Here is a 21,794-nt window from a genome sequence, read left to right on the forward strand (position 1 = left end):
CAGTGGTTTATAAACTGATTTCAGCATTAATAAGTAGTATAATTATGCATACAAATGATTTTAAAATTATGTAATTATGGTAAGGACTCATCTCACTTGTATACCGATTTTTTATATACCTGGAGTCACATAAAATTGATTCACCTAAAAAGGGGTCAATAGTTGAAAAATTTATGAAGCCCTGTATTAGAGAAAGCCTGGGATGTTGTAAGCAATCCAACAATCAATTCTGATGAGTGCTCAAAACCTGAAACACTGGTGGAACGACAATGGACTGGGCGGTGGTGGCTCACTCTTATAATCCCGGAGCCCAGGAGGCTGGCACAGGATGGTGGCCATGAGTTTAAGGCCAGCCTGGGCTACATATTTCTATACAATTGAATCACAGCCACTTCCGAGTCACCTGCTGGGTGACATCAATCCTAGAAGCGTGAAACCTAAGGCCATCGTTGGCAGGTGGGTCACCCTGGGGTTTCCCAATAAGCTTTAAGCTTTACTCAAACCCATGGTTTGTCATGTCTGAGCCTGTAGTGAATGATGTTGTAGCTGTCCCTGAGATGCTCTGAGGGCATCTGTCCTGCTGCAGTCTAGGGATGGTCATCTTCATGCTATCGATCAATTTGTTGAGCTTATTTTATCTCTGGCTTCACTTTGTCATCAGATTAGAAAAGTTTTCAGCCTTAACTTCATCCATGTTGTTTCCCTCCTCCCTCCTCCCGCTCCTATTCCAAGCACATGCATGGAAGATTACTTGGCATAGCTATACGGGCAGTGGAGGCACTATTTTTAGGTCACTCTTGATATTTGGACATTTCTTTGTCCCAGTGGCAGAGTAACTATTAAGTCATCAGTTTCTAGTTAGCAACTGAGCCTAGTGAGTAATCGTTTGAATTTTCCATGTTGTATTTTTCAGCAGAATTGGATTATATTTTCATATCTCTGCTAAGATTCTTTTTAATGAGGTTTAACTTTTCCTCTAAGTCCTCTAAAGTATTTGGAGTCTGTTCTCACAGTGGATACTTTTTCTTCATTAAAAATATCATGTTCCCGTGTGCGTGTTTCTGCATGTGCGTTAAGTGCACAATAGTACAGGTGCCTACCGTGGCCACGGGATCTCCTGAAGCTGGAGTTACAGGTGGCTGTGGATGCTGGGAACCAAACTTGGGCCCTCTGCAAAAGCAGTACATGCTCTTAACCACCAAACCATCTCTTCTGCTCCCTGGAAATGGATTTATTCACTTAACTTGATCATAGCAGGACTTCTAATTTTTCTTCTGCTCTGGTTTTCATAATCTTAAATTGCAGACTTTCTGAAGTCTAGGCCATTTTCTTTCCTCATGTATTCCTTGTTAGTTTGAGATGTTTTTAAAGCGTTGACTCTATAGACTTTTGTCTAATTTTATTGTTTTGTGTCCACTTCATCAGCTTAATAGCAAGAAGTTGCTTGATACCCATAATGCATGGCCCGACTAGAAGTAGCATTGGTATTTTCCCAGCTCCCCAGCTGACTATAATATACATTTAAGGTGAATAACTGCTAGGAAGATGGCCTTCCGGAAGCAATACTATTGGCATTTAGGGGCTGGGTGATTTGCTGTAGGATGACGGCCCCGTATGTGTAGAAAGCTCTGCAGCATTTCTGTATGTATCCACTAGATGCACACAGTACTCTCCCCCCATTGTGGTAACCCAAATATTTCTAGAAATTGTTTATTTCTGTGGGTTACCATCAGTCTAGATTGAGAGCCAGTATCCTACCGATAGATTACTGTGGTGCCTTAAGCCTTTGCTACGTATATAACAAGCTGTGCCAGAATTACCCAGTTTTTGGTAACACGGAGTTGCAGCCACACATACACCCTAATCCTGAGAGAGAGCTGTATTTTCACATGGGCATCTCTCTGCCTTCTGTGTGGTCTGATGGCAGATGTCTCTTCTAACCTCTCATGTGGGAATACTTGGCTCCCAGATGGCAGTAGTTTAAGAAGCTTGTGGACACTGGAGGAGATGGAGTCATCCTGGAGGAATTGAGTAACTGGGGAAGATTGACAGTTTACAGCTCACCCATCCTTCCGTTCACTCTCTGCCTGCCTCCATGAAAGGCCCTTTCTTCAGGAGCTGTGAGCCAAAATAAGCCTTCTCCTTAAGTGGTTTTGTTAGGGTCTTTATCAGGGAAGAGGAAGTGACTGAACGGCCTTCTCATGCATGAAAAATAATTTCCTATGCAGAGACCAGCAAACACCTCCTCAGTGCAAAAGGGTCAATTCAGGACCTCACATGGACTTAAAGCAAACTTTTTACCATGGAATTGCACTCCAGCCCAGCAAAATTCTTCTCGAGTGTCTAGATTGAAAATATTTTTGGTTTTACAATGCATAGTTTTTGCCAGAGCTATTCAACTGTGCTATTTCAGTACAGAAGCATCCATAAATGAAACATAAGCAAATGGACGAGGCTGTGTCCCAATAAAACTACTAACAAAAGATTTTAATGAAGAAAATTTGTAAGCTTGTATCCTAGCCTGCCTTCCCAACCAGTGTACCACCTTCCTATGAGATACCATTAGCTATTACTGAATTGCTGGAAAAGTCACGGGAGGTCCCTCTTAAATTTTAGTAGTATGATTTCTGTTCTTGACTAAGTATATAATCAACTTCCCAATGGTCCGTGGCCCCTGGAAATGGATTTGGTAGTATGTTTCTTCCCCTTGATGTGAGAATGATTTGGTATCCTGGAGAAAGTCACTTGTTTTCTTTCAGTGACTGAAATTGTCAGTAAAATGCTATTCTCATATGAATCTCAAGTAAGAATTGACTTCTATTTAAGAAGAAAATATCTCTCCTCAATGTATCTTTTGTTTGGACTTGTTTTTTGCTTGGTTTGTGGCATTGTGTGAGACAGGATCTCAATGTATAGCCCTGGCTGACCTGAAATTTAATGTGTAGAGGCTGGCCTCAAACTCAGAAATCTTCTCAAGTTCTGCGATTATAAGTATGTACCAGTGTGCCTGGCCTACCCATATCTCATATAGGGCTCCTTTCTGACCTTTCAAAGGGACTGTGTGGGGGGAGGGGAGGAGAAAAGCTGCTTGAAGAGCAGCAGTTCTGAGGATGCAGTACGCTGGATGGAGCTCACATGACTAAGATAGACAGGCATCTTCTTTCTTTAAAATGAGGCTGTCTTTTTCTGAATTTCAGTAACTGGTGGTAGGCAAGGGTACATCAGAGGTCACCAAGCTAAAGCAGAAATAGAATGACCTTGGACCTCAGTCAGGTTAAGTAGTGAGCAATCAGCAGTAGTTCAACTGTTCCTGTTTCAAGAGGAGCGGGCAAAACAAAACTGTCCTGCTGGAGAGCTGCAGAGCCCGCGGCCTTGCAAAAGCCCTCTGTGCTCTCCTGATGGGCCAAATGTCAAAATGTTTTTGTTTGTTTTTCATGACAGGGTTTCTCTGTAGCTTTGGAGCCTGTCCCGGAATTCTCTCTGTAGACCAGGCTGGCCTTAAACTCACAAAGATCTGCCTGCCTCTGTCTCCTGAGTCCTGGGATTAAAGGTGTGCTCTACCACTGACCAGAGTCAAAAGTTATGTTAATGACAGACTTTCTGGCTGAGTTATTTTATTAGCATTGTTAAAGAATATACAATAAATACCTGGATAATACAAATCTAAAATATACTTATTTCGTAGGAAAACTCAAGGAGAAGAAATATATATGAATATTCAGATCTTCGGAGTGAAATTCACAGTCTCCAACAGACACCCAGCTACCTGGGTTTCCAACCTTCAAACTGGGAGCCATATCTGGATTGTACCAGTAGGGAGTCAATCAGGAAGCCAAGGTCTCCTCAGTTCAGATATACTTGCCCCGCTGGTAGGGCAGTTTCCCAGATGTCTCTCAGTGAGGAGACGAAGGAAGATGTGTATTACTATGGACTCACTGTAGTCTGCTTGCTCATATTAGTTTTTCTCGCTTTGTATTTCCTCTGAAGTCATCAAATAAATCGGTTTGTTTTCTTTATAAACAATTTTTCAGGATTCCCATCTCTTCACAGGTGTCTCATTCTTCCTTCAGGGTTTTCTCACAGACATTTTCAAGGTAATTGGCTGATAGAGAGAGAAAGAAAGAGAGAGATTTTAACTTTGGGCATACTCTTAAGAAGTAAAATAGTATTTTAATTTATTATTGACTTTCTATTAGACAATATTTCACCGTATACTTTTGAAATACTTAAGATCACCAAGAAATTCAGAAGACATAAATCTTTTTGATCAAAGATAATTTGAAAATTAAGATATATCCAGCATAATTCATCTCACAGGAAATGATCACAGTTCCATCAAATGCAGAACAACACATTTTCAAAGCTGTTATACAACCTAATATACTGCATATCCAACTTCTGTACCCCATTCCCCAGAGCCAGGCGCTCCATGAAATGTGACCAACAGTTGGCTTACCTTACTACAATAGGGACAGTCACCAAAGAGGACGTTGAAGCTCTGTCTGCTGGTGCTCAGCCCCCTCAGCCACTGCATGGAAGAATGTATGGGACAGCATCAGTGGACACATGCTGGCCACCCCAGACTGACTCGGCCTCGTTTTGTTTTATGAAAGGGAAACCTTGTCTGAGCCCATGCCCAGTTATTATTACATTGAATAATTGGGAAATCAGCATTAAAACTTGGTATGTAAATTCCTAGTATAAGCAAATTATGTGCCCTTTAAGACTTGGCTGACAATCACGCACTTTACATGCAAAACAGACACACAGAGACTCATGCAAGCTCCTGTGGTTCACATTCCTAAGCCAATTAATGACCTATCAACAATTACTTTATAAAATATATCTTAGGGTTTCGAGATTATGATCTTAACTCAACAATGGGTTAATTTTCACTGCACTGATTACAAGTATAAGGCAACAGTTTTGAAAAATAAGAAAGTACAGATTCCATTAGAATTTCCCAAGTAGATCTGGTATTTCTTAGGTAAATTGACTATTCCTAAGTTTCCCATTAAGAAAGGGTAAATGGCACCAACTACATACTAAACCTATGTCAAAAGGGAGAGACTGAAAGCTAATGGCATTTCCCCTGTAAGGTGCTATGGATGCAGACAGTTAATCATATGAGCTGTGTCCTACAGGAATGAAATGACTGAGAGATGAAGGCTGCCGTAAGTCATGTAGATAAGATAATAAAAAGCTGAGAGATGCTCAGGTCATAGAAACCTTTGAGTTTTCAAAGGAGAATTGCTGTATTTAGTCCATACTTATATGCAGCCTGCAAAGTAGCATGCACTACTTCCTAACGTCCTCACTCCACTCCCGTCTCATCGCCCTCATCTGGCAGATCTAGAGAATCTGCATAATGCTGGCAGACTAGGGAGATTTCAGTTATACCTACCACCAGTTCATTATGGGTTAATATTGCTAGTCACCAGTGTGTTATTGGTTTTCTCCCTGGGATTCTCTGGCACACTCAATAGAATCCAAGATGAAGAAATAAAGCCCATGAGCATGTAAAATTAACTAGTAGGGGTTTGTGGCAAAGGAGGGAAATGCCTTAGTAAACAGATTTTAGACTCTATTTCATATGTACATGGTTGCCAGCTTTACCTCATACAAGCACATTTGATGGAAAGGCTGTCCACACTGGGGATTATCACACACTTGATCAGGAATGGCACCATTAAGGTGATGGGCATAACAGATCCCACAATCCATACTAAAGTCCTTCAAAAGAAAAGTTTTTGTTAGCATGTCTGTCTAATGAGCATATGGTAGATTAGGAAGAAAGAATAGCATTACTTAATATTAGTTTTTATATCTGTTTGTGTTTCTGTATTGTGGAACATACATGTAGGTTATAACACCTAGTCATTTGCATAGTGCTCCCTTGTGCACTCAAATACAATAGATTTCATCTTTGGCTGGCAAAATGTTTGCATTTTAGCACTTTTTCCATATACATAATCATGTCTGTGTATACACAAAGTCAGATCTGACATCAGCTAGTGAACACAAAATCGCACAATTCTACAGCAGAGGGAAAAGAAAACCATCGCCATCATTTAGTGTTGATCGCTATGGCTCAGTCCAAAGTCAACCCCGTCTTCATTATCTTTACAGTACCAATGGTGCTGCTCGCCACTGAAAACTACTGCTGCTCTTCACAAACTTACAGTAAGCTTAAAACTGTACTGTAGCCATCTATAAGCTGACAGTGCAAAAGACCAAACATCTCAGTAGTGTTCGTCCTTTGTACTTCTCATACATGTAGCTGTCATTAGGCACTTGCTGATGAAGACCATGAACAAAGCACATGAAACTCAACTAGCGAAGGCTAACAAGTTCAGTGATGCCAATGTTACCACTTAGCGGAGGTTAACAAGTTCATTGATGCCAATGTTACCACCTAGCGGAGGTTAACAAGTTCAGTGATGCCAATGTTACCACCTAGTGGAGGTTAACAAGCTCAGTGATGCCAATGTTACCACCTAGCCGAGGTTAGCAAGTTCAGTGATGCCAATGTTACCACCTAGCGGGGGTTAACAAGTTCAGTGATGCCAATGTTACCACCTAGTGGAGGTTAACAAGTTCAGTGATGCCAATGTTATCACCTAGCCGAGGTTAACAAGTTCAGTGATGCCAATGTTACCACCTAGTGGAGGTTAACAAGTTCAGTGATGCCAATGTTACCACCTAGTGGAGGTTAACAAGTTCAGTGATGCCAATGTTACCACATAGTGGAGGTTAACAAGTTCAGTGATGCCAATGTTACCACCTAGTGGAGGTTAACAAGTTCAGTGGTGCCAATGTTACCCCCAGAAGAGGTTAACAAGATCAGTGATGCCAATATTACCACCTAGTGGGGGTTAACAAGTTCAGTGATGCCAATGTTACCACCTAGCGGAGGTTAACAAGTTCATAGATAGAAATATTTCTTGTAACTGAGGTCTGTGTTACAAAATTCCTGCAGATTTTTTAAGAGAAGCATTTAAATTTTATTATTCACAAAATGTAGCCTATTAAGACAATAATTAAACTTACAGATCCTTCCAAGACAGTACGAGCTGGAAAGTCAATTTCTAAAACATCTTTCAAATTTTGTAACAGACTATTTTCTGGATCCCTGAAAATGAAAATGCAGAGAAAAAAATTCCCTATAAAGTTTGTTAAGGCACAGAACAGTACCAATTACATTGCCAAGGTACCTACCATAAATGTAGGTTCCCACTCAGCTTGATTCCCAGTGGTTTTGTCACTTAAATATTAAAAAGTGGGAAAAAGTTTTAATAATTTAGGCTTGGTTGATCTTGTTTCGCAAAGACACAGCTGCTACAGTATTTGTTTCGCTAGTTGGCTTAAAATATAAATTATCTATTAACTAAAGTATATAATTCAGAATGAGAAATACATTTAGAACAATGGTAATATTAATATTTTTAAATATTTAATGTCAGACAGGATTTTATGAATCTGTTCCAGATCCTTAACTTTAAGATCTCATACCGTGGTCAGCTCCAAGAAAGCAGAACTCAGGAAGCATAGTAGGGTGCCTAGGGTCTACCTCTATGTTGATGGAAACATTATGCCCTGAAATGAAAGAAGAGGCTTTTAGATGTGGGCAGCTCATCAAGCAAACCAGTACAAACTCAGGACATGCTGACCTGGCCACCTATTTTATTCTTAGGAAAAACTAGTCAAATTGATTTTTATTTTTGTTTTTATTTTAGTGCTGTGTAGAGGCAAATATACCATTTTTTAACAGTGAGAAGTATTTTTGAAATTATGTCTATCATTAAAGATTCAAGGACCTCAAGTTTCAAAAGACAAGACCAAAATTTATATGATTAACTTAAATTGATATTCTGCTAATTATGTTCCAGTAAAGTTTAATAAAAAAATTTCAGTGGAATTATAGAGGCCTTTAATATATAAAAATATCATACACTTAAGTAATGAGCTAAATTACTTTTTATAACTTTCTTTACAAACTCAATATTTCATATAATTATAGTCAAAAGTAAGAAAAACTAATGTTACAACTGTTAAAAACTGACATGTCTAAGAAAACTTGCATAAAAACTTAGTGAATATGCTTGACACAAAGCTGAGACTTTTCCTTGTAAGTTAACAAATGTTTAATTCATATAAAAACAGATGTTTCTCTTACTTAATGACTCAAAGAAGCTATTTTTGAAGCTAAGAAAAATGACTTCACTTAGCACTAGATTCTCTTACAGGTTTAACTCTACTGAGTATGTACAAATTCCACCAGTTGGTGAAGGTATGTGGCATAGTGAAGATCAATTTGAACTCACTTTTTATAACAGAAGCGGTATGATAAATTCTATAAGCTTTTTGATAAAGTGGGAAATAATAAATTTAAATACACAAACTGGCAAAAAGGAATGGCGAAAGTAAAACAGTGATATGTGGTGCAGTCAATTCAATGAGAAAAATTAAAATTGCCCACTTCATTTGCCAGTACAGGGACACACACTTTTCACTAGCCTAGAGCAATGTTGTCTGCTAAAGACCAGAAAAGGCTGTCTCCGAGGCAATGGCCTTACGAACACATCTTTCAACTCAAAGCTTGGCCCGAAGACAGCAAATCATTGCCTGAAGCAGGAAGAAGAGCGAAAAGAAATACAAAGCATAAATACAGCTCAAGAAATCTACTAGAAAGCATAGTTCAAGGATAATTATTTTAACGGGGCCATGATGATTAGAAATCATGACATTTCTCTTAAGAATGTTTTCACTCTTACCATCTACTTGCCAACAAATATATTATAGTTGATTGATTATTCCAAATGAAATGCTGTTAGACTTTCCCAGACTAGACAGCAACACTCTTGCTAGTAAAGAGCTGCATTCCTATGCTCTGCAGCCCCACCCTCCTGCTATGCCATATAGAAAGTATAGGCGCCCTTCACTGACTTCTGTCAAATTCATATAACTGTTTCACAATGTCTACTGGAACATATTCTTTACAGTAGCATTTAAGCAGACTAAAAAAAAACTTAAATGGGCAGACCAGAAGCAGATATTACCATAATGTGCTGAGAAATATAGTTGAAAAATCTAAAATTTTTACAGGGGTTGAACTCTAAAATATTGAAAACAGCCATCTGACAGGCTACAGACCATGAGAACTGCACACCTGCTCCTGTACAGTAAAGGAGGAACCCATCACCTCAGTGCTCACATGGAGCCTTAGGTTTACTGTCAGTGGCAAGACCCAATTTAGTGTCCTTCCCTCTCTATTTTGTTTTTGTTGGTGGTGGTGGTTTGTGGTTTTTTTTTTGTTTGTTTGTTTGTTTGTTTTTTATTTTGATTTTTCATGACAGGGTTTCTCTGTGTAGCACTAGTTGTCCTGGAACTAGCTTTTGTAGATGAGGTTGGCCTCAAACTCACAGAAATCGACCTGCCTCTGCCTTCCAAGTACTGGGATTAAAGGCGTGTGCCACTACTGCCTGGATTTCCCCTCTATTTATTGTCAGAAAGTATTGCCAAATTTTGGCTTCAACAGAAGATGAAGACATCATTATTTCTAATACAGGCTTCTAGTCTGCATAGCATCCATTTTGAATTATCTGCCCCACAATTTCTGCCAACTAACATTAATTAAAACGCTATCTGAATGTGGCTTCCGAAATACCTTAGAACTTGCCTTTCTACCTAAAGCAATTACTATTAACTATATAGTAATAAAAATCAGGTTTTAGTTCCCAGAGTTTCAAAAGCTGACTCCATATAAAGAAGTTTCATCTAAGATTTTTAAATGCCATTTTCAAACACATTTTTGCAAACAATATAAAACACCTGAAAACATTCTCATTCTCCTTCCCTACCCAATGCAATCCTGCGTGCTGTTGCACTCCGGGGAGGTTTTTCTGGTTCCAGAACCCAGGTCTTCTCATCAATTTCATCCATAACATCCCAGAATACCTTCAGTGAGTCCAGTGCCGCCAAGAACTGACTGTGGACATTTACCAAGGAGCTCTGTGAAAGGCAGAAGCTGGGAAGTTAATGAGCTCCACAAACAGCTGATTGGTTTCCACTCAAAACAGTGCACTCAGTCCTCTGAGGCTGTCTCACTTCCCCCAGAATGTGGACTGACAGAATCACACTTCCTTGCCATTCATACTTTACCCCAGTAGCATGACCTGTGTTATGCATGGGTCTACACATTATCAGGAATGGTCTTTATATAACTGTTGCAGGAGGTCCTCCCACTCCTCCAGCCTATAGCCCCTGAGATACCAGCCCATTGGGGGGTGGTCTCTCTCCCTTTAAAAAAGCGGCCACTTCCCTCTCCTCTCTCTCTTCACTTCCTGCTCTGCCGGCAACTAGACTCCCTTCCTGGTTGCGCAGAGGGCTGTTGTCTGGGACGGTGTTCTGTAAGTTTTTTCCCCTTTAATAAATACCACCCTATTAATCATAATTCCAAACTGGTGTGGCATTGTTTGTGACTTACGCCTTCAGTGGGCACCCAACGTTTGGTGTTAGGACCTCTCCTTCCCCCACTCGGCTGCCGGCCGCGAGTTCGGCTTGGCGCTAGCCTCCCTTCCTCAGCCGCTGCCTGTGCCTTGCAGCGGCTGGCGGCCACCTTGTGGTGGTGGCCTTGTGGCCTGTGTTTTGTGCGTGGAGCCAGAAGCTTAATATAAATCATCACGCACTGGCATTTCTTGCTGCAGTTCTTTATATTTTCTCTTTAGACACCTCAGATTGACTTCAATTCCCCACGCACCCTATCGTCTGCCTCCCCACGTGGATTTAAACTCCACAGGCCCGCGTAGTCTCTGCCCACAAGGTTTGCTCTTTTCTGAGTCGTTTTTAAATCTCCCTTCCAAGCACAGCTCTTAAGTGGCGCGAACCAGAGCATGCGGTTGCCGGTTGCTGAAAGCTGCAACCCCTCAGGGTGACTCTGTCACATGGAGGCATAGCGGCTTCCAGGTTGCTCTTCTCTACCCCGGGATTCTGGGTTTCTGGTTCCGTCTCTGGAATTGATTTAATTACATTTACTTTGTTGAGAAACTCGCATTTTCCAGTTTTTAACATCTACTAAGGCACTGAAACAGAACCCCGTTTTCATCGCGACTCCGCAACAGCGCCACCTGCTGGATAATAGGTAATATGGCAGTTTTCATTTCTAACGCAAATTTTACTGCTTTGTTTTCACTAATACAATGGATTAGTAAATTTATATTTACTAATACAATGGATTACGTCATACAAGGTTTATATGATTATGGGGATACCTTAATTTGCTTGTTACTAGGTTTCAGTTTTCTTTTCCATATTCTGTCATTAAGGAAGAATATGGCACTCCTAAGAACGATAGAATCTTTACGAACTAATAATGAACAACTAATTGACAGGATTAAAATTATTGAAAATCAGAGGTTATCTGAACAAGTGGATACTATGACAGACAAAATTGACTCCATATCCAAGGGTATTAGAAAGTTACCTGAAAGGGTTCAGGCTGTTGAATTTGACCTTCAGACTTTATCACAAAGTTTTGATAAGGTAACAGACAGAATGTACCTCCATGATGGGAATCTACATGATACACAAGAAAAGTTTAAGGAGGACATGTTATCTTTGAAGGAAAAAAATTAAAGCTTTGGAATCACAAGTGCAGAATGGGGACCAAAAAATTGATACCTCAGTGAAATCACTGGAAATATATACAGGTCAGGAGATTCAGGATTTAAGAGAGACAATGATAAAAAGATTTCAAAAGATTGGAGAAATTATTGCAGCTGGTGAACAGAGTAAGGAGGCACAAGGACAGGATACATTGCCTCCACCAGCTATTAGAACTGGCTTACCCAGGGTTCTAGCGACATACCCTATACTTAATTCTGACAAAGCATCAACTTCTAAAGGCTCAAAGGGAGTCAGAGAAGCTAGATGGACGCCAATAGCAATGAATGATCTGAAAGAAATTAAGCAAGCTGTTGTTAATTTTGGCTTGCACAATGCATATGTAAAGGAAATGATAAGGACTTGGGCTTCTAATGCTAGAGCTACCCCCCATGATTTCCATTAGTTAGTGTCTGCAGTTTTAGATAATGGACCTTCCTTGATATTTGGAATTTATTTCAGAGAAGAATCCAAACATATGGAACAGCAAGGAAGAGCAAAAGGTGTTGAGGATTCCCAACATCAAATTCTTGGTGCAGGAGAATATGCTGATCCACAGGTCCAAGCTTTTTATGATGATGAAGTACTGTGTCTATGTCACCAAGCAGCTTTAAATGCTTGGAATAGGATACAAGATCCAGCAAAAAGGGTTGAATCATATACCAGAATTAGGCAGGGACAGAGAGAACCCTTTATTGACTTTTTGCAAAGATTAATTAAGGCTCTGGACATAGGGGTAACAGACCCAGAAGCCAGACGAATACTTCTTGAATCTCTAGCTTTTGAGAATGCAAACATAGAATGCAAAAAGATAATTGGGCCTTTAAAGTCTAGATCAGCACCTATGGATGAATGGATTCAGCATACGATGAATGTTGAGACGTTTAGCTATAATGATGAATCTTGGGTAGGAGAAGCGATTTCCAAAGCAATGAGGAGATATCAAACTGCCAGGTGTTTTAATTGTGGTAAATTAGGACATTTGCAAAGGAATTGCAGGCAAAGAATTTCTAGGAATAATATCTCTTCTGGGAAGGACAAAAATAGGAGACCTAGGCCTTCAGGTATATGTAGGAGATGCGGTAAAGGCTGGCATTGGTCCAACGAATGCAGGTCAACAACAGACAGACGGGGCAATCTGATATCATCGGGAAACTCCTTGGGGGGCCTCTCGCAGGCCCCCAAGCCAACAGTGGCCCAGTCATTCCCAGTCACAGTGGAGAACGTGCCTCACCAAGAAAATTAAAAGCTCCAATTTCTGCTGTAAAAAGTAATAATGGTCTAAATGATGAATTACGTGTGGAGGATGAGTCAAAAAAAAAAAAAGAGGGATGATGGGATAATAGATTTGTAATTGTAAGTTACTGTTTTTAGACAAATATATTGGTATAGATTCTTGTATATTGATACAAAGTTAAATTATATTGACTATTGTATGCATGCATGTTTCTATCTCTGTTTAAAACATTTTTTTATGTATTGACATATACTGTATTGATATATATATTGTATATATTTACCATATTGCAGTGTACATTTCTACCTCTGATTAAGATACTTATATAATGTTTGGGTATTGACATATATTTACCTACAGCAATGTATATTTGTACATTGTTTATATTTGGAGGTCATTGTCCTCATTTGTTTCACAGTCGTTCATTGTCTTAGTCTTTAAGTTAGATAGATATTGAGAATTATATAGATTAATAGTCATCTAAGTTTGTCATTTATAATTAGACTAATCAGGTTCTTTAGATATATAGAGATTATACTCAGTATAGATAGATAATCTTCAACTTCTTCAAAGAGCTGTAGAAAATGGCCTTTAATCTAACTCAGAGTTTTGTGGTAGTGAGACACACTTGCTCCTGGCAACACCGCTCTATTCCCGAGAGAATGTTGAGCACCAAAGACACTCCACCTGGAGCCTTTCTTTTTGGCAGAACTGGCCTTTGGGCAAAGAAATGCCCATACCTCAACCACTGACAGAGATACAGAGCATGCATCTATGGATAAAACAGGACTGTCATATCCTGCCAAGACAGGGTAAGATAGTTTTGAAAAGTTGCTTGCCTTTGAAAATGGTATGTCAGTTATGTTAGGCCTTAGCCAAAGTTGGTTGCTTCAACGCTGCTAACGTGACTTTGGGTGATTGCCCAGGTAGCTAGTTGTCTCTGTGATTTGTTGCATGTTTTGGAAGTTGTTTTACTGAACTTCCTAATTACCCAGGTAACATTATTTCCCTTCTCAGATCTTTGATAGGGTTGAAGACTATATAAATGTAGTTACTTTCTCTCATGACTTGGCCAAGTTATTTATTATACAAGACCTAAGCTAATTAGAATAGGATATTTGTACTTATTGTATATAATTTCATAGTAGGTTTAGAACTCTCTTATTTAAACAAAAGGGGGAGGTGTTGCGGGACGTCCTACCGCTCCTCCAGCCTATAGCCCCTGAGATACCAGCCCATTGGTGCGCGGTCTCTCTCCCTTTAAAAAAGCGGCCACTTCCCTCTCCTCTCTCTCTTCACTTCCTGCTCCGCCAGTGACTAGACTCCCTTCCTGGTTGTGCAGAGGGCTGTTGTCTGGGACGGTGATCTGTAAGTTTTTTCCCCTTTAAATAAATACCACCCTATTAATCATAATTCCAAACTGGTATGGCATTGTTTGTGACTTACGCCTTCATATAACCACATGGCACATGCTATCAAATGAACAGAAATCACATTAAGTGAAATATATGAATAAACATATTGATGTTTGTCATACACAATGCATTGGGCATACACTTATAATTTTACTAAAAGTTATTCTTTTTTACTACAAAATGAAATTAAACACAGTGGTATTTATGATTGGACTATCTTTAAACATTAGCAAATTAGCAAGCTTTGCAAACCTAATTAGTACAACAGTATGAAGATTCTTTTTGTTGTATTTTACTTGTTTTTTTGCTAAGCTGGGCATTCAACCAAAGACACAGACCACACTAGTCAAGTGTCTGCTACTGAATTTTATCTCCAAGGTCTGCATTTCCTTACACTTCACTAAATAAGCCATGACTGATTTCAAAATATAATTTATACTTTTCCTTTAGGAAAGGAAAGTGTTTCTCATAAAATATTGTGATGTATTTAAAAGATACAACTATTTGCTAAAAGTTTTTATAGAGCAGTTTAAAAAGAACTAGGGTTTTACTGTCTCAAATAATCAGGATATATACCAAGTCTGAAATCAGTATAGATGTATTCATTCAAAAGAAGTGAGAATGGGAGAAAAGTGTCCCTTAGAGGCCGACGAATGGACATCCTCACACTCACGATCCCATCACTGCAGTAAGTCTGTAGAGTCCAATGCCTTTTTGGCTCTGTTAGCAGAAATGGCTTCAAGTCTTTTAAACTACTGAGTTTCAAGGATGGGGTTAGAGGATAAGAACTGAAACTAGACCTTATGTCTGAAAATAACCTTTCAAACATGAAGGGGAATATCTTTATGGCGTGTCACACTGAGGTACAGATGTAAGTAAAAGAAAACTCACAAGAGAAACTCACTGAATTAAACTACACAGCTAGTTCTAAAATCAGTATGTCTGGCCTTCCCCTTGTCCCATCTAGATCTACATCAGTGCATTTAAAATCTGTGACTTATTTCACTACTTACCTAATGTTTAACTCATTCAAAAGAAATGAAAAAACATTTTTTATAGTAGTGTTCTTTGTTTGAAAGTATTTAGAAACACATTGGGCATTTCCCCTACTTACAAAAATTCTAACTGCATTTTGAACAATACACTTTTAAAATAAGAAAACAACAGGTTATGGAAGAAAAATAATTCACAAGTAACCTTCAGACCAGACATAGATGGCAAAAAATAAATAAATAAATTTAAAAAAAAGTGAACCTTAAGCCCTGAAAACCATTATGAGACTTCACAAGAGGGACTTACAGAATAACTGTTTCAATCCTAGATACACACCCAATCCAGACAAAGAAGGATGAGAACACTTCTTTTAGCAACTGTCCTGACATGGGAGACTGGAGTAAAACAATCCCACAAAAAGCCAGCAAATAGACTCAAGTTGTTCAACTTGGTTGTCAAATCACACACAAAACCTTACTTTGAAATTATCCAATTAAAATACTAAGTTATTTCAATATGTTAGCAATAATACTTACAAAGGTGTACTAAAACAAAACAAAACAAAAACAATGTGGCCAAAGTTAAAGTCAAAATTCATTAATTTTTACAAGGGAAATAAGGAATATATTTTTTGAAATAAAAAAGCCAACTCTATTTTGTAATGTAAACAAGTTGAGATGTCACCAAAACTATTGCTATAGTTGATATATTGATATCTTAATAAAGTCTTTCTATCAACTTGAAATATGCAGTAAAAAATGAAAACTCAAGTAAAAAAAAGTGAGACTATATTAGTAATAGCTACACTACAATAATCCAAACCTAAGCCCACTGCTAGGAACATGCATGAACCTGAACGCATGGCTGAGGATGGGTGTGGAAAAGTCACACCCCCTTGAACAGATCTGGGATTTCATCTATTTACAAACGACCCTGCTCTTGCACTGAGGAGATCCATCCAGAGACGTAAGTGTGTGCCTGCCTGGCCAGATGGTCCAAGAATGGAGTACAGGGTCCCTCCAGCTCCTGCTGCAGGGGCTTCTTTGTTCCACATGATCCTGCCTCCCCCAAGCCTTCCCTATTGTCTGTAAGGTCCTTGGCCCAGAAAGAGTTCCTGCTTCTGCACTGAAGAGATCCATCCAGAGGGATAAGTGTATGCCCACCCAGCTGGATAGTCCCAGGAATGGAATACAGGCCTCATCTATTTCCCTAAACGTTTCTAGTCATTCAGCGGGGTGTCTCCCCAGCTACTGGCTTTTTCTAATTACCCCATCCCATCCCATCTTGCCCCTAAGCACTCCTTTCCATCTGCAGGGTCCTTAGATCCAGCTCCAGTGCTGAGGGATCCTAAGAGAGGGAAGACCAAGAAAATCCCCCAAGTACACAGACAGTAACAGCAAAGATTGGACCAAGACGCAAAGACTCTCCTGGCTGCATCTGAAGGAAGAGATGGGCACACACCAATGCAAGAATTACTCCAACAACCTGAAAAGCCACATGACAAGACCAGAATCCAGTGAACACACAACAAGAAGACTTGAACACCCTATTCCAGAAGAAGAAATCGAATTTAAACGTAACATTATGAAAATAATAGAGGCCCTTAAGCAAGATGTGAAAAATTCCTTTAAAGAAATGGATGAGAAGACAAACAAAAAGTTAGAATAAATGAATAAATCTCTCAAATATACCCAAGAAAACCAAGAAAAAGCAATCAAACAGATAATGGAAACAGTTCAAGACTAGAAGACCAAAATGGAGGCAATGAAGAAAACACAAACCGTGGGATAGCTGGATATAAAAACTCTGGGTAAACTAACAGAAACTACAGAGGCAAATATAACCAACAGAATACAAGAGCTAGAAGAAAGAATCTCAGATGCTGAAGATACTATAGAGGAAATAAACTCATTGATCAAAGAAAACAGCAAATCCAACAAATTCTTAACACAAAACATCCAGGAAATCTGGGACACCATGAAAAGACCAAACCTAAGAATAAGAGGGGTAGAAGAAGGAGAATTACACCTCAAAAACCCAGAAAATATATTCAACAAAATTATAGAAGAAACCTTTCCCAACCTGAAGAAGGATATTCCTATGAAGGTACAAGAAGCATACAGAACACCAAATAGACTGGATTAAAATAAAAAAAATCCCCTCACCATATAATAATCAAAACACAAAACATACAGAATAAAGAAAGACTATCAAGAACTGCAAAGGAAAAAGGTCAAGTAACATATAAAGGTAAACCTAACAGAATTACACCTGACTTCTCAATGGAAACCATGAAAGCCAGAAGGTCTCGGATAGATGTGCTGCAGACATTAAGAGCCCATGGATGCAAGCCCAGACTACTATACCCAGCAAAGCTTGCATTCACCATCAATGGAGAAAACAAGATATTCCAGGACAAAAACAGATTTAAACAATATATAGCCATAAACCCAGCCTTACAGAAAGTACTAGAAAGAAAACTACAACCCAAGGAAGCCAACAACATCCATAATAAAACAGAATCTGACAACCCTGCATCAGCATAACTCAATGAAGGGAAACACACAAACACTACCACCAAAAATTAAAATAAAATAATAACCAGAGTGAATCACTAGTCCTCAATATCACTTAATATCAATGGACTCAATTCACCTATAAAAAGGTACAGGTTAAGAGAATGGATAAGAAAACAGGATCCAACATTCTGCTGTTTACAAGAAACACACCTCAACTTCAAAGACAGACACTACTTCAGAGTAAAGGGTTGGGAAAAGGATTTCCAATCAAATGGACCTAAGAAACAAGTGGGTGTGGCTATACTAATAGCTAACAAAATTGATTTCAAACTAAAATCAATCAGAAGAGATGGAGAAGGACACTTTATATTCATAACAGGAACAATTCATCAGGTTGAAATCTCAATCCTGGATATCTATGCCCCTAATATAAAAGTACCCACATATGTAAAAGAAACATTACTAGAACTCAAAGCACACATCAAACCCCACACACGAATAGTAGGAGATTTCAACACTCTTCTTGCACCAATGGACAGGTCAACTAGACAGAAACTTAACAGAGAAATAAAAGAACTTAACAGATGTAATGAATCAAATGGACTTAACAGACATCTATAAAACATTCCACCCAAACAAAGAGAATATACCTTCTTCTCAGCATCTCATGGAACCTTCTCAAAAACAGCTCAGAGATATGTTACTGATCACATAATCAGTAACAAAGCAAACATCCACAGATACAAAAAATTTGTAGTAACCACCTGTGTAATATCAGATCACCATGGAGTAAAGTTAGAATTCAACCACAATGCTACCCCCAGAAAGCCTACAAACTCATGGAAACTGAACAATCAACTATTGAACCACCCCTGGGTCAAGGAAGAAATAAAGAAAGAAATTAAAGTCTTCCTTGAATTCAACGAAAATAAGGATACAACATACCCAAACCTATGGGACAGTATGAAAGCAGTGCTAAGAGGAAAGTCCACAGCACTAAATGCCCACATTAAAAAAACGGAGAAAGCTCACATTAGAGACTTAATGGCACACCTGAAAGCCCTAGAAAAAAAGAAGCAGACTCCCCCAGGAGGAGTAGAAGACTGGAAATAATCAAACTGAGGGCTGAAATCAACAAAATAGAAACACTGAAAACAATCCAAAGAATCAATGAAACAAAGAGCTGGTTCATGGAGAAAATCAACAAGATTGACAAACCCCTATCCAAACTAATCAAAAGGTGGAGAGAGAACACGCAAACAAGATCAGAAATGAAAAGAGGGACATAACAACAGACAATGAGAAAATTCAGAGAATCATTGCATCTTACTACAAAAGACTCTATGCCACAAAATTGGAAAATTTAAAAGAAATGGACATTTTTTAAATAAATACCATATACCAAAATTAAATCAAGACCAGGTGAACAATTTAAATAGACCTATAAGTCATGAAGAAATAGAAGCTATCATCAAAAATCTCCCCCCCCCAAAAAAAAGCCCATGACCAGATGGTTTTAGTGCAGAATTTTACCAGAACTTCCAAGAAGAGCTAATACCTATACTCACTAATGTGTTCCACATAATAGAAACAGAAGAGTAATTACCAAACTCCTTTTATGAAGCTACAGTTACCCTGATACCAAAACCACACAAAGACTCAACCAAGAAAGAGAATTACAGACTAATCTCACTCATGAAGATTGATGCAAGAATTCTCAATAAAATTCTGGCAAACCAATCCAAGAATACATAAAAAAAATCATCCATTATGATCAAGTTGGCTTCATCCCAGAAATGCAGGGCTGGTTCAACATACAAAAATCTACCAATGCAATCCATCATATAAATAAACTGAAAGAAAAAAAACATATGATCCTTTTATTAGATGCCGAAAAGCATTTGACAAAATTCAACATTCTGTTATGATAAAGGTCTTGGAGAGATTAGGGATACAAGGATTATATCTAAATATAATAAAAGCAATAAACAACAAGCCAACAGCTAACATCAAATTAAATGGAGAGAAAGTGATTCCACTTAAATTAGGAACAAGACAAGGCTGTCCACTCTCTTCATATATTCAAATATAGTGCTTGAAGTTCTGGGAACTGCAGTAAGACAATATAAGTAGATTAAGGGGATTCGAATTGGAAAGGATGTAGTCAAACTTGGTTATTTGCAGGTGATATGATAGTGTACACAAGTGACCCCAAAAACTCTACCAAAGAACTTCTACAGCTGATAAATACCTTCAGTGATGTGGCAGGATACAAGATCAACTCAAAGAAAAAAATCACTAGCCCTTCTATACACAAAGGATAAAGAAGCAGAGAGGGAAATCATAGAAACATTACCTTTCACAATAGCCACAAATAACATAAAGTATCTTGGGGTAACTCTAGCCAAGGAAGTGAAAGATCTATTTGACAAGAACTTTAAGTCTTTGAAGAAAGAAATTGAAGGTAATAGCAGAAAATGAAAGGATCTCCTATGCTCTTGAATTGGTAGGATCAACATAGTAAAAATGGCAATTCTACCAAAGGCAATCTATAGATTCAATGCAATCCCCATCACGGTCCCATCAAAATTCTTCACAGACCTTGAGAGAACGATAATCAGCTTTATATGGAAAAACAAAAAACTCAGGATAGCCAAAACAATCCTATACAATAAAGGAACTTCTGGAGGCATTGCCATCTCTGACACCAAACTCTATTACAGAGCTACAGTAATGAAAACAGCTTGGTATTGGCATAAAAACAGAGAAGTCGACCAATGGAATTGAATAGAAGACCCGGATATTAACCCACAAACCTATGAACACTTGATTTTTGACAAAGAAGCTAAAATTATACAATGGAAGAAAGAATGCATCTTCAACAATGGTGCTGGCATAACTGGATGTCAACCCGTAGAAGAATAAAAATAGATCCAAGCTATCTCCATGCACAAAACTCAAGTCCAAATGGATTAAAGACCTTAATATAAATCCGATCACACTGAACCTGATAGAAGAGAAAGTGGGAAGTAGCCTGCAACACATAGGCACAGGAGACCACTTCTTATGTATAACATCAGCACAGACAATAAGAGCAATGATGAATAAATGGGACCTCCTGAAACCGAGAAGCTTCTGTAAAGCAAAGGACACTGTCATTAAGACAAAAAGGCAACCTACTGAATGGGAGATCTTCACCAACCCCACATCAGACAAAGGTCTGATCTCCAAAATATATAAAGAACTCAAGAAATTAGACGTTAATACTCTAAATAATCCAATTAAAAAATAGGGTACTGAACTGAACAGAGAATTCTCAACAGAAGAATTTCAAATGGCAAAAAGATACTTAAGGACATCTTTACCTTCCTTAGCTATCAGGGAAATGCAAATCAAAACAACTTTGAGATACCATCTTACACCTGTCAGAATGGCTAAAATCAAAAACACCAATGATAGCCTATGCTGGAGAGCATGTGGAGAAAGGGGTACATTCATCCATTGCTGGTGGGAATGCAAAATGTACAACCACTTTGGAAATCAGTGTGGCAGGTTCTCAGAAAATTGGGAGTCAACCTACCTCAAGATCCAGCAATACCACTCTTGGGAATATACCCAAGAGATGCCCAATCATACCACAAAAGCATTTGTTCAACTATGTTCATAGCAGCATTAGTTGTAATAGCCAGAACCTGGAAACAACCTAGATGCTCCTCAATGGAAGAATGGCTAAAGAAAGTGTGGAATATATACAATTTAGTGTAAAAAACAATGACATCTTGAGTTTTGCATGCAAATGGATAGAAACAGAAAACATTGTCCTGAGTGAGATAACCCAGAGCCATAAATATGAATATGGTATGTACTTACTCATTAGTGGATTCTAACCATAAACAAAGGACATTGAGCCTATGGTAGAGAAGTTACGTAATAAGGTGAACCCCTCCAAAAAATAGATAGATAGATAGA

General features: G+C 38.6%; 2 protein-coding genes across 3 annotated transcripts in view; one reads left to right on the top strand and one right to left on the bottom strand.

The window, feature by feature from the left end:
- Vrk2 (VRK serine/threonine kinase 2) overlaps positions 1-4,025 on the top strand; it is a 104,542-nt gene extending 100,517 nt beyond the window's left edge. The window contains exon 13 of the mRNA XM_041669651.1: positions 3,686-4,025. Coding sequence (XP_041525585.1) covers positions 3,686-3,985 — 300 coding nt within the window. The 3' untranslated portion in view covers positions 3,986-4,025. The remainder of the gene's footprint in view (positions 1-3,685) is intronic.
- Fancl (FA complementation group L) overlaps positions 3,961-21,794 on the bottom strand; it is a 76,405-nt gene continuing 58,571 nt past the window's right edge. Inside the window, exons 8-14 of one of the 2 annotated variants that reach the window (XM_041669653.1) lie at positions 9,861-10,011; positions 7,513-7,596; positions 7,219-7,264; positions 7,051-7,132; positions 5,617-5,733; positions 4,457-4,528; positions 3,961-4,102 (exon numbers count right to left, since the gene is read on the bottom strand). In XM_041669653.1, the coding sequence (XP_041525587.1) occupies positions 4,067-4,102; positions 4,457-4,528; positions 5,617-5,733; positions 7,051-7,132; positions 7,219-7,264; positions 7,513-7,596; positions 9,861-10,011 (588 nt within the window). In that variant the 3' untranslated portion in view covers positions 3,961-4,066. The remainder of the gene's footprint in view (positions 4,103-4,456; positions 4,529-5,616; positions 5,734-7,050; positions 7,133-7,218; positions 7,265-7,512; positions 7,597-9,860; positions 10,012-21,794) is intronic. The other variant, XM_041669654.1, reaches the window with a different exon arrangement.

The sequence above is a fragment of the Microtus oregoni genome, unplaced genomic scaffold (assembly GCF_018167655.1).
Source record: "Microtus oregoni isolate MIOR12 unplaced genomic scaffold, Mior012 000019F_ref0000042, whole genome shotgun sequence".
In the NCBI taxonomy this organism is placed as follows: domain Eukaryota; kingdom Metazoa; phylum Chordata; class Mammalia; order Rodentia; family Cricetidae; genus Microtus; species Microtus oregoni.